The sequence below is a fragment of the Dendropsophus ebraccatus genome, chromosome 14 (genome assembly GCF_027789765.1).
Source record: "Dendropsophus ebraccatus isolate aDenEbr1 chromosome 14, aDenEbr1.pat, whole genome shotgun sequence".
NCBI classification, from domain to species: domain Eukaryota; kingdom Metazoa; phylum Chordata; class Amphibia; order Anura; family Hylidae; genus Dendropsophus; species Dendropsophus ebraccatus.
The window spans coordinates 21322848-21336291 of NC_091467.1; the positions used below are offsets into that span (position 1 = coordinate 21322848).

A 13444-nucleotide genomic window follows, 5' to 3' on the forward strand; every position below is an offset into this window, starting at 1 on the left:
TGTTTCTTTCCTTGCCAGTGATTGGTTGAGCAGGCTGTCAATCTCAGAAGTGGAGGTGGAACAGTCAGTCTCGGTAAGGACCTGAAGATGCCGTATTTTAGGCTCCGTTCACACAGAGCAAGACAGGCGGAATTCTCCGCCCCGGAATCCTGACAGCCTCTGTGCCATAATGGGAGGCTCGCGTGCCTCCTCTCCACGCTGAAGAATAAATATGTTCATTCTTCAGCGCGGGAAGAGGAGGTGCACGAGCCTCCCATAGACTATCATTATGACGGGGAGGCTGGTGGAATTCCGCCAGTTTTGCTCAGTGTGAACCGAGTCTTAGCCGGGGCAGTGCAAATAGGTAATTCACTATGTTCTCCCCATGGGCAGCAACATATCAAAACTTAGTTTCAAGCAGAATACCCCTTTTAATGTGTTTTAGTATAGGGTTTTTAATTTTTTTTATTTGGCACTTTTATCCCCTGCACTTTCTTTTTCGTTACAAGTCATGTGATTCTTTCATCATGTGAATCAGTGTATTTGATTAAAGAATTGGGGGAGATAATGCCTGATAAAAACATAATGGGGGGGGGGGGGGGGTGCGCCATTTCTTGAAAACAAAAAAATTCCATACCTTGCAATTTTTTAAAAAACTAAAAAGCCACCAAAAACACAATCTGAGTATTACCTGTTATATTTTTCCCATTGACTCCCAACCAACAGGTCAAATATGGTGTTTTTTGGTTGGGAATTTCAACCCAACTCTCTTCCTACAATACTAGAATAAGCTTTTGCCCATTTGAAGTTTAATAATTTCTAATATGTGTTAAAAAAATAAAAACCATCAATACTTTACACGCTATACCTGTACACTGTGGGGGAGATTATCAAACATGGCGTACAGTGAAACTGGCTCAGTTGCCCCTAGCAACCAATCAGATTCCACCTTTCATTCCTCACAGACTCTCTGGAAAATGAAAGGTGGAATCTGATTGGTTGCTGATTTTAAAAATCTCCCCCCTTGTATCTACCTATCCAATTACCCTATTTTAAAGCATTGCAAAACCATAGGACTTAATTAAGCTGTGAATGGCAACGTTTTATGTATATCTATATGCCCGTATTGACTTGCATTAGGAAATCCTGACCTATGGGTTCAAAAATTGTATGTGTGAATCTGGCCTTATAGGATTTTCTTGGAAAGGAGCTCATTGACCCATGCTGGAGTGTTGGCACCACAGAGCAGCGTGCAGGGTTTTAGGTCTCTGTTGGTTTATTTATCTATATACTGATTCATGCATTATACTGTTGTATCTATAAACATATAGGGGAAGATTCATCAAAGGGTGTAAAGGTAAAGACTGGTGCAAACTGCCCACAGCAACCAATCACAGCTCCTCTTTCCTTTTAGCAGAGCTAAGAGCTGAGCTGTGATTGGCTGCTGTGGGCAGTTTGCGCCAATCTAAATTTTACACCCTTTGATAAATCTCCCACATAATGATGATCCTTTAAATATTAAAACAAGATATTCTACTATTTTGTTTTGAATGTTTTTTTTTTTTTTGTCTGCAAATCATTATAAGAGATGAGTAAACTTACAGTAAGTTTAGTTTCGCATGAACCCGAATGATCCATATTTGAATCCTTCTTGCTGGAGAATATGGATGGAGTCCAAGGGCCATATGCTGTATCCATGTTTTTCAGGGCTCCCTATTGCTGTATGGCTATCGTCTCCAGCCACTGTGCGTTCAGGTTTGCCTGAACCCGAACTTCCTGTAATTTTGCTCACCTCTAATCATTACGAAGGTAGCACTACATCTTTGACTGTACCTGTAACAAGAGGACATCATCTATGTCTAGAGAGAGAAAAAAAAGTTTCTATACTATAGGATTTTTTTACTGTAAGAGCAATCAGGTGGAAAAGGCTCATGTATGAAAGAACAAATTTAGCCGGACATTTTAGTGGAGCTGGTCATGGTGATGAGACCACCGATGGCTGATACTTGAGGGTATCGAAGGATAGCATGACTTTTGGATATGGGATGGACCCTCGCTTCCCCTTGAAACAACGCCAACAACAATAATAACAGATTACGAAATGAAGGCACAAAACACACTTTTTGGTGTTAAGATGGCCACAGCTTTATTTAAATCACAGGACTAAAACAATCACAGGAGTGAACCAAGTGTAAAACATGAACACAAAATCCTCCTAAAAGGGGGCGCTGTACACTCCGTCTTCATTTCTACAGTATAAACCATACAGTGTGTGGGCTCTGTGTCACCTACGTGCTGCTCTCTTACTGTGACCATGATTTCCAAGAAAGTCATTCTGATCTAGACTTTCTGTTTCATTTCCTCATCATTTGCCATATCTCTGCCCACTTATATGGAAAGAAAACATTCAGGGGCTGCTGGAGATGGTGCAATGTAGAACTATTAGCCTAGTGTCCAGGACGAGTGACTTGCGCTGCTGCTACAGTTTCACTGATACACTGTAACGAGTCCATCAGCTGTGTAACTAGGGCAGGATCAATAACAAGACTCCAAATAATGGCAATGACTGTTTCCATTCACTGGCAAGAAGCAGAGATTTTGAAAAAAAATAAAATAAAATAAAATAAAAAAAAAAAAAAAAAAAAAAAAATATATATATATATATATATATATATATATATATATATATATATATATATATATAAGCGAGCATGACTTCTGTTCATAACAGATCCAGACCGGCTCCATTGACTTTAATGGTGAAAATCTTTTTCTTTCAAATCAACTGGTTTCAGAAAGTTATATAGATTTGTAATTTCCTCCCATTTAAAAATCTCAAGTATTCCAGTACTTATCAGCTGCTGTTTGTCCCACAGGAATCGGTGTATTCTTTCTCAGTGCTCTCTGCTGCCACCTCTGTCCATGTCAGGAACTGTCTAGAGCAGGAGAAGTTTTCCATGGGGAATTGCTACTGCTCTGGACAGTTCCTGACATGGACAGAGGTGGCAGCAGAGAGCGCCATTTTCTGCAGGACATACAGCAGCTCATAAGTACTAGAAGACTTTAAATAGAAGTAATTTACAAATATGTAAAACTTTAATGTCAGAATACAATGGAGGGGGGGTAGAACTCCAGAACTGTTCCTGATCTTCTTTTCGAGAGGGCGACTTGTTCATTACCTTACTGGACACAGAAGATGCTATAGAAGTCACTGAGGAGTAGGGAGCTGCTCCCTATTATCTGATTGTCCATCACCTCTCAGTATATGAAGTCATTCTGGTCTGCAGCGCTTCACGCTATGTAGAAGATATTGGCCTTAGTTTAGGAGTCTCCTATGAATCTGCATAATACATTGAATCACACATGATAAGTTCAGATACATTGGCCAAGCACAAAATATCACAGGATATCTAAGCGGACACTATGACACATAACTGATGAAGGTTTTTATTCACTATCATTAGATATGAGGTCATACCACCCAACTAGTGAGCAGAAGGCATGTTCCGTGCGCCAGCTCTACCCACCCCCAATCCCTAGCCAAGCACACCGGCACAAAATCAATGGCACAGAGCGCCACCCTCAGCCAAAGCAGACTAAGGGGCAAGATCTGGGAAGTCCGATCATTCGGCATTTGATTATCGGTGGCTGAAGAAGTTGGATACAGCCCTAGTCTGACACAGTGCTCTCTGCTGCCACCTCTGTCCGAGACAGAAACTGTTAAGAGCAGGAGAGGTTTTCTAGGGGGATTTGCTAATTCAATTATAAAAAAAACAAAACTGCGTTCTAACCTACAAGGGGGAGCAGTGACACTGTAAGCTGCTCACCTTGCAGGTCAGAGCGCTTCCTGCTTGTTGCAGCTCTGCTGCCACCGCCCGAACACAAGAGATCCAGGAGCAGCAACAGCCGGGCACCAAGGATCATCCAGGGCAGGAGAGACCCAGAGCCAGCATGGTGCCCTGCCCCTCCCCCACCACGACAAGTAACTGCCAATGCTACTCCCACAACTACTACTATATACTACTATCCTATCCTATATATACATTTAAAAAAAAAAAAAAAAAGATTTTATTTTTTGGCCATATCACCCAGTCATATTCACCGGGTAATCAAATGTGGAACGGTCGGACCCGAGCATGCTGGAGTTGCGTTCATCTCTAGTCACAACATATGGTCAGGTTGCATTGCGGTTTGTAACTGCATCATGTCAGTTTCCAATAGTAACAGAAGAATTTCATTGCAGTATTGAAAACTACAACGCAACTTGTGCTACGGAGACCACAGGTGTGTGCTGGTGCTTTGCCAGGGGCCAGGCGGAGCGGCAGGTGGAGAGATGCCAGCATGGACTCCTTTATGCCCAGCGCTAATGTGGAGGAGGATGTGAATTCCTGCTGGTTATTCTGATTGGCGGAGTACCATAAAGAGGTTGGGGGAAAACGTATAAAATGGATGAGGCTACATGTCAATGGGCCAAACTGGGACTTTGCAGGAGGATTTCCAAACCTGAAATATGGTACTATACCGCTGGATCTGGAGTTATTAGGGGATCTTTGTAAGCTGAAGATAATGATTACCTTTAATGAAAAAAAAAATCTATGCAATTCCATTTAAATCCTCTAGGGGCACTGACTCTCCACGCGGCCTACACCATCTGGCCCTGACAGCTCCAGAGTTCAGCCTGGTCACAGCCTACTACTAGGTGTCTGCACACACTCAGCAGTATCTGAAGCTCCAACAACCCTACTAAGATCTACAAGGAGAAGATTAAGTAATCCCGGGTATTATACCGCGTGGTTTAAATTACAGGGGACAAAGCACAGATATGAATGACGCTCTGTGTGGAAAGTATATACATGTGGGAAGTTGATGTTGCTTTGGCATGTGTGTAACCTGCTGCAGTCTTGATTCCTGTTGCCACAACTTGCATGTATATGTTATTGTGAGCCATGAGAGGGAGGCGGGATATATAACATATATGTAAATAAAAGTAGGCGTTGACCTGCCAATCATCTTCTTATAACAATGAGGAGCATTAACCCTTTCACGTGTCCTCCTATGTCTCCTACGTGTTCACACGTTCAGGCTTTGAATTGCAATTTATTGAATACAAAGCTGGAAACATTTGAAAAGAGCAGAAGTATCGGTCTCCCCTGTATACGTGTCCTCCTATTATCACCTGCTCTTGGCTTTGTAATTAGAAATTGTGATTAAAAACCTGAATGTGTGAACAGGCACTTATAGATATACTTTAATAGGAATTGTCTAAATTGCTGCCATGTCAGCTGAATATGCAGGTTGGCAGTGATTTGCGGCTGCAGAGATTGCAGTCATTTGGTGAGGACACGTAACAACAGGGACGATCCACCTTTTTTTAGTGTTCAGCCATATTTAGTACTAAAGTACTGTGCAATAAAATGGCCATATAACCCCCCTTTTTAATTGCTTATACAGTCCTGCCTCCAAATGCTGCAAAAATAATACCACCATACAGCGCTCAAATACAACCAATATATACTGATCTAATTGGGATATAAAAGTACTTTACAATCAGTATTAAAGTGAAGGGGGCACCTGAGAATGTCTGGCACCAGAAGCATGTGACTACTAAAAATTTTAAAGGGGTACTTCTAGCCTTCCAGTACTTATCAGCTGCTGTATGTCCTGCAGGAAGTGGAGTATCCTTTCCAGTCTGACACAGTGCTTTCTGCTGCCACCTCTGTCCATGTCAGGAACTGTCCAAAGCAGGAGAGGTTTTCTATGGGGTTGCTGCTGCTCTGGACCATTTCTGACATGGACAGAGGTGGCAGCAGAGAGCACTGTGTCAGACTGGAAAGAATACACAACTTCCTGCAGGACATACAGCATCTGATAAGTACTGGAAGGCTAGAAGCACCCCTTTAAAGCAACTCTGTACCCACAATCTAACCCCCCCAAACCGCTTGTACCTTTGGCAGGTGATGGGGTCCGTTTGGCAGATGATGCAGTTATTGTCCTAAAAAACAACTTTTTAACTTGCAGCCCTGTGCCCAATGGGCGTGGCCTAGATTGTGTATGCATTAGGCTGGCACACCCTCTCTGTCCCTCGTCCCCGCCCTCCTCATCATTAGGAATGCTCCACGCAGATTGTCTCCTATTCCCCACTTGTGTCAGCACGGCACATGGGCTGTATCGTTAAGGCACCTGTGCAATGTTCAGACAGGAGAAAATGTTCTAGAGGCGTTCCTAATGATGAAGAGGGTGGGGAGGAGGGACGGAGGGGTGGTGGAAAGTTAGGGCACAGATATTGTAGGCCGCGTCCGTTTGACACAGGGCTGCAAGTTTGAAAGTTGTTTTTTAGGACAATAACTGCATCACCTGCCGAACGGACCCCAGGACAGATCTTGGATTAAAAGCAGCTATCCAAAGGTACAAGTGGTTTGGGAGGGTCAGGGTGTGGTTACAGAGTCGCTTTAAAATTCGTAGCAGTCACATGCTTCTGGTGCCAGACATTCTCAGGTGCCCTCTCCATACAGGGCACATGATGCTGAACTGCATATACTTACTGTAGTGTATGCAACAATGCAGTTATGTATTATCAAGATTATATTATCTGTGCGTCACAGGGATAGATAAAAAGAGGGATAGAGGGATAGAGAAAGAGAGAGATAGGTAGGTAGGTAGATAGAGAATACATAGGAGATAGATAGATAGATAGATAGATAGATCACAGGTATAGCATGTAGTTTTGATGGCCTTTGCTTTGTTCAGCACATTCCACGGTTTATTGGCTTGAAATGATTAACTTTAAATGAGCAAAAGCTGAAACTTACAAAAAAGTATTCTAGTATTGTAAGAAAAAACCCAAACACCATATTTACCACATTAGCTGGGAGTCAATGGAAAATATAAAACATCATACTTAATTTTTTTTTTTTTTTTTTGGGGGGGGGGTTAGTTTTTAAAAATTGCAGGATATGGTGTGTTTTTTCTTCAAAAAATGGTGGCATACTGCCCCACCCCAGCCCCTTTAACATGTATGCATGTTTATTCCATTCCGATGTATGAACTATCTCTGAAAAAAAATGCATTGGAGAAGAGCCTTGCCACATTTCATCTCCCGAATTGCAAATTAGGTCCAAAGTTTTGATCATTGCCCCCCCCCCATATGGATGATGACCACATCAGGATGGGGGCAAAGAGGAAGCAAGTGTTCGAAAAAAGGATACAACTCTCTCTCCATTTCTAACCAGGGATGGCAAACAGAGAAAATTTCTGGGTACAAAGATAAATTAGTAGAATAAACCAGAACAGCAGCTCCAATAAATAAAGGAGCGACCACTGATCCAACAGGGCAACCTCTTGGTACCTATGGAAAAAATAAAACTCTTATACTTAAGTGACCAACAACCAATATAACAGATGCCCTCCTCCTGTAACTGAAGCTAGAAGCTTGGCCAGACAGAAAGGCAGAATTCTAGTAAATTGAAAGCTAGTAAGAAATCCACAAGAAGACCTCATCCACTGTAGGCCGTACTGACAAATAAGATACCACAGGAAATAGTGGAAGGACTGGAGAATCCAACAACTCATTGATCCAAACCTAAGTAACACTGCCCTCTTGTTACTTGATAGTCCCCCTTTAATTTTTCCACAATGTCTGACATATTTAAATCTTTAGAAACAGACTTTGTAGGGATTATTTAGAGGGCAGAAGAGGAACAAGTACAAAGTGACAAAACCCTTCTTTTTATCTGTCTACAGAAACATGTCCGCCGCAGAGTACCCCAGCTCCTGTGACTGCTTTGTGTCGCTTCCTCCAGCCTCACTCTCAGAAGTTGTAGTTTTCGCAAAGAACTCAGACCGACCTAGTATGGAGGTCCAGGAAGTGGTGTATTATGGTGCAGCCACACACCCGCCAGGGTCAAAGGTTATGGTAAGATAAGTCAACACAGTGCATTTTCTTTTGCTGTATGACTGCTGTATGCATATCTTATATGTAATAAACACTTGTTGTTTACTGGTTAGTGCACCTACGTGGAAGTGGAGCAAGCACCAAAGACGCTAGCTGTACTGTTAAGTCGCCCAGCTTGGTTATGGGGTGCAGAAATGGGTGCCAATGAATTGGGGGTCTGTATTGGGAATGAGGCTGTGTGGACCAAGGAACCAGTAGAAGAGCGTGATGCACTCCTTGGCATGGATTTGGTCAGGTGAGAAAATTAACCTAAAAAGCTATAAAAACACTATATTAGCAAGTTAGTAGGTGAGTTTTGGTTATATATATATATATATATATATATATATATATATATATAAAACCTCCTCTGTCCCGTTCCTCTACTGTACATCCCATTCTTGCTTTCCGTGTAGACTGGCACTGGAGCGTGCCCATTCTGCTAAAGATGCTGTCGGGGTGATCACTGATCTGCTTGGCCAATATGGACAAGGAGGTAGCTGCAAGGAAGAGCCCCAGCCTTTCATGTATCACAATACGTTTTTGCTGTGTGACCGCTTAGAGGCCTATGTGCTCGAGACTGCTGGTCCATACTGGGCGGCTGAGAGAATTACAGGTAAGCTTTACAAGGCAAAGAATGTATGAAAAAGATATCACTCTGCCACAATCCTGGCACTGTTGGAAAAGCATGACCACTACAATAGGAAATGTAAAAGATTGAGCACGAGAATGTAATACCTTTTCTACACAGAGGGTGCCCGGAACATCTCTAACCAGCTGAGCATAGGCACCTCAATATGGCAGGAGCACCCTCAGCTCCGATCACATGCCTTGGCACAGGATTGGTGGAATGGCACTGAAGATTTCAACTTCAGGACAGTCTATTCTTTGAAGACACAGCCAGTGCGTATGGAGGCAGCAAAAGCAAGATACAAAGCCGGGCAGGAACTACTGCAGAAAGAAGAAGGTAAGGTGGTAAGAAGAGCAAGGAGCCCCACATCTTTCGCTTCTTATTTAGATCACTTTTAGGGCAGTGTTTTGGGGTTGTTTTTGTTCTTCCATAACAAAGTAGCTACAACTCCACTGCACTTAGATCTTAAAGCGAATGTACCATCAGTACATTCCCTTTAATTTTTGCACATGGGTAGATCGGCGCACACTGGTCCTTCTCTTGAACCGCGGCCCGATTCCTGCATACTGTGCCGTTCTATTCCCGGGCATCAGCCGGAGGTGAAGCATTGGCCGGGGTTTCCTCCTACAGGGGGCGAGCCAGCCTGCCTCCAGTGCTTCACTCCTGGCCAGTGCTTCCCCACGCTGTTCTATCCATGTGCAAAACTTAAAGCAAATGTACTGATGGTACATTTGCTTTAAAGGAGAAGTCCCACGGGCTGTAAAAATGGCAGGCAGACGGGGGTGGGTGAGAAAATAACAAACATATGAACTCGATCCCCGTGCCTCTGTACTGGCGCTCCCAGGTCCTGTTCACATCAGCTGGGGGGCTGCAGCTCCGCTAGCTGCAACATCATGCCCTTCCTGAGTGATTGCCTGCCCAGCCAATGAGTGACTGGAGTGGGACACTGCCTTAATCACTCATCAGATGAGCGGGCAATCGTTAAGCCAGGCCATGAAGTTGCTGCTGCAGGAGCCAAGTATGTGATGTACCCAGTTTCCTGCAGAAGATGACAGCTGGCGGTGATAAACAAGATCCTGGAGCAACGCAACAGAGGCATGGGGATGGGTGAGTTCACTTGTTTGTTTTCTCACCCACCCCTTGCTGTTTTTAAAGTTTTTGGGGCTTTGGCCTTTTATATGGGACAAATAAGCGTTCTTAGGAAAGCTCATGCCCAATAACTGGCCTATGTAAAAGGGCCGGCATGAGCAAATATCAATGTGCCTAAAAGGACCTTTTGAAGGGGTTGTCCCACGGAGCAATGTTGGTAAAGTCAGATGTGTACCACATACATGTAAAGCCCCTATTACACGGGGCGACAGAGAGGGTCAAACAAGCGCTTTCAGCGCTCGTTTGCTCCTTGTACCCCACTCGCTGCCTGTGCTATTACAGTCGTCGGCATTGAGCGGGTGAGTACTGGGGGGGGCCTGCCTGGGTAATCGCTAGATCGTCCGGGCAGCCAATAGCAGCAGTCTGCTGCCGCCGCTCCTATTCCATGCAGCGATGGCAGCAGATTGTTGCTATATTAGTCGTTTGTCTTTCAACATCTTGGAAGACAAACGACTGCAATGATCAGCCGACATCGTTCATATCCGCTGATTGTTGTCTTCTATTACACAAGTTTAGTGTAATAGGGCCTTAAGAGAGTGCAAATTGCTGTTTTTAAGTAAGATAAGATAACTCATTTGTAGTCCCACCATGGGGAAAATTCTGTGTGTTACAGCAGCATAGGTAATACAAAAAGCTCCAAGGTAAAGGCATTACATTACAGTGATTTAAGTGAATCTGTCAGCAGCTGAACCGGAACAGAGGTGCTGACAGTGTAAAGGCCCTATTTCACAGGTCGTTTAGAGGAGCAAATGAACGCTCTCAGCGTTCGTTCCCCGCTCGCTGCCGCCGCTATTTAACGCGGCAGCAGCGAGCGGGTGAGTGCGGGAGGGGCGGCGGGGAGCTGCGGGGGGGCTGCCCGGGTGACTGCTGATCGTCCGGGCAGCCCATAGGATACAGCAGCGTCTGCTGCCGATGCGCCAATTCAACGGAGCGACGGCAGCAGATCGTTGCTGTATCAGTCGCTTGTTTTCAACATGTTGAAAAACAAGCGACTGCAACGATCAGCCGACATGAACGATGTCGGCTGATCGTTGCACTCTATTCCACGGGACCATTATCGTCCGTAGCGGTCGATATTGACTGAATACGGACGATAATCGTTCCGTGGAATAGGGCCTTAAGGTGTAAGTGATGCGTTCAGTAGATTTGCCACATTCTTGTCCCATAACCACGAACCCGCAGAGGAGCGGCGTACCCGCAATTGTGGTTATGCCTGATGGTTACCCTTGGGAAAGCAGTCTATGGCTTCTCCTGGCAGCTACACACCAAGCACATGAGGGCACAATGTGGAATCCATGCCACAAGTTGGTCCAACTTTCTCATTTATTTGAATGAATACGTTAATCCTCAGTACAGCGTGATCCAAGTAACGCAGACTTATCTTTTAGGACATATTACAGCAGAGTCAATGATGCAGCTTTTGAGAAATAAGGAGAGTGGGATCTGCATGGACTCTGGGGGCTTCCGTACTACATCCAGTATGGTGTCTGTGCTTCCTCGGTGTCCTCACTTGCCGTGCATCCATCTACTGACGGCTACACCTGATCCATCCAGGTTAGAGACCACTGATGTTACCATTGAATTATAAATGCCGTAGAGTTGTTCAGGGGCTTGGCTGGCTTCTTAAAGTAATTAAAGTCCATTTTCACCTCTAAGTGCTATACATCACCTGGCATACCTACCTTCCACATGCAGCTCAACTTCTAAGATAATCAGATATCAAATAGATTTAAGTGCAGCAAAATGTTACTGTTACCTACCTCCAGCACTGCGCCCCTGCACCAGAGCCACTCAAGATGTCACCAAAAGATGTCAACAAAAAAGTTTATTGGCGGGAGGGGAGGGGAGAATAGAAGATTCTATTCAGTCACAACCCATAGAAAGATGTGGGACAGTTCTGAAAGGAAGTAGCCATGTATTTTTAACCCTGTACAACCCTTTTAAAGGAATTGTCTGGATGATTGTGTCCCTGTTTCTCACAGGTCTGTATTTAAACCTTTTGTGTTTGGTCCACGAGTGACACAAGTGCCCAGGGTGTTATCACCCACTTTTGGAGAAAATGACCCTCTCAGGCAAACTCCTCGCTTTCAGACACAGGTAGACAGAAGACATGAGCTCTACAGGCATCATCAGAGGGCACTTGAGGCATCTGAAGGGAAAGAGGTATGAAATACTGCACTAGACACAGCCATATTGTCAGATCCAAATTCACATTATTGGATACACTTCTCATTCTGTACTTGCACTATTACAATCATTTTTTATTGGTCCACAGATAATGTAAGTCATGGTTAAAAATTACCTACTGTTTTGTGTGTGCAGCTAAAAAAACTGATGCATTTGTGTGCATTCATTTTGATCCGTTTTTCCATTGCCTTCTATTATAAAAGACGGATTACAAAAGCGGATTGCAAAAACGTAGTGTGAACTCAGCCTTACCCCAGAACTTTTTGCACAAAGCTATATGTCAATCTGCCAGGCGTCCATGATGTCTGCATATAGGACTGCATTTTCATTCATCCAGGTGTTGGATATGACAGTATGGACCTCTGAATACAAAGGTAGCAAGAGCATCAACAAACTCCTTTCTATTCACACAGAACACTCAGCAGAACCTACAGGACAAGCAAAAGAAGATGGAGGCTGAAAATCTTTTATTGGTCAACAATATTCTCAGTGGAACACCGACTCCTGACCTTTCAGACCTGTCTGACCTTTTTCTTTCATGTGTGGAGAAGGAAGTTGCTTTATACAGAGAAGAAAACCATTAAAAAGCACCATCTGCCTCCCCTTGTGGTGTCACTGCCCTGTCTGATGACATCACTCATCCAGGCAGTAACAACAATGATAATGATCTGTTTAATATGCTTGTTGCTAAAACAATCACCAATTATAAAATCACATAGAAATCAAAATAATCACGTGGTCTTTTTTCTTGGTCCCTGTGCACTACTAGCACTGACTTTGGGTTGAGTCATCGGCAGCTTCTCCTTTGACTGCAGGATCTTTTTGGTAGGTGCAGATGTCACCTGTCTCTCATTTTGAGGTCTTGCCGCAGTTGTGGTTGGGTTAAGTCTAGATGCGGTCTTTACTGGTGTCGGCACTGTATTTTTGGTGGGCAGTTTCCTAGTGGAAGGAGCAGACACAGCCTGTCTGTCTTTCTGACAAGCAGTAACCGTATCGGTTTTTCCTGTAGGAACACGATCACTTTTCGATCGAGGGAAAGGAGGTGGCAGTTTTTTAGAAGACGTCATGTTCAGTCCTACACCTGACCTTCCAGGGAAGGATGAGGCTGCCCCTTGATTTTTAGGGACTGTTTTGAAAGCTGGTACACAGGCACCATTATTCTGCTGGTCTTTGAGTTGCTTCTTGACAAAAGTAGAATTGTGATGTTTCTGTACAGAAATACTAGTATTTTGTGGCTTGGATGTACAGGGTGTCACTTGTTGCAGAGATGTGGAGGAACGTTCTTGTAGCACTTCATCGCCAGTGTCATTTCTGGGTGGAATGAGTGGCTCTTTATCCGGGGTATCATTGATCTCAGATAGGCGCTCCTCATGTTCTCTCATTGCCCTGTGTCTTCTCTGATAGGACCTTTGTATTATCTCCTGAATCACAGATGAGAGACTGCCTGAGGAGGAGAGTGCATCAAAAATGACTGATTTGCTATCAGTACTTGATAATGGGTCAGTATCAAGTGTGCAGAGCTATCAGATAAATGTGCCAGTGTCTGAATGTGGTACTGACACATCTTA

The 13444-nt window shown here is 44.0% G+C and overlaps 2 protein-coding genes across 5 annotated transcripts in view; one reads left to right on the forward strand and one right to left on the reverse strand.

The window, feature by feature from the left end:
• SCRN2 (secernin 2) lies at positions 1-12643 on the forward strand. 3 transcript variants are annotated; one of them, XM_069953258.1, is made up of 8 exons: positions 1-73; positions 7720-7891; positions 7984-8165; positions 8326-8525; positions 8661-8876; positions 11078-11243; positions 11672-11852; positions 12290-12643. In XM_069953258.1, the coding sequence occupies exons 2-8, from the start codon at positions 7724-7726 to the stop codon at positions 12458-12460; spliced, it is 1284 nt and encodes a 427-aa protein (XP_069809359.1). In that variant the 5' UTR covers positions 1-73; positions 7720-7723; the 3' UTR covers positions 12461-12643. The 3 variants fall into 3 exon arrangements, with proteins under 3 accessions (XP_069809359.1, XP_069809357.1, XP_069809358.1); XM_069953256.1 differs by lacking the exon at positions 1-73 and adding an exon at positions 4631-4757; XM_069953257.1 differs by lacking the exon at positions 1-73 and adding an exon at positions 4631-4747.
• Positions 12325-13444, reverse strand: part of LRRC46 (leucine rich repeat containing 46) — an 8254-nt gene continuing 7134 nt past the window's right edge. The window contains exon 7 of one of the 2 annotated variants that reach the window (XM_069953255.1): positions 12325-13320. In XM_069953255.1, coding sequence (XP_069809356.1) covers positions 12608-13320 — 713 coding nt within the window. In that variant the 3' untranslated portion in view covers positions 12325-12607. The remainder of the gene's footprint in view (positions 13321-13444) is intronic. The other variant, XM_069953253.1, reaches the window with a different exon arrangement.

Coding starts and splice junctions, on each gene's coding strand:
- SCRN2 (XM_069953258.1), top strand. CDS start 7,724: ATGTCCGCCGCAGAGTACCCCAGCTCCTGTGACTGCTTTGTGTCGCTT. Junction 7,892..7,983: donor CGCCAGGGTCAAAGGTTATG/GTAAGATAAGTC, acceptor TTTACTGGTTAG/TGCACCTACGTGGAAGTGGA. Junction 8,877..11,077: donor ACTACTGCAGAAAGAAGAAG/GTAAGGTGGTAA, acceptor CTTATCTTTTAG/GACATATTACAGCAGAGTCA.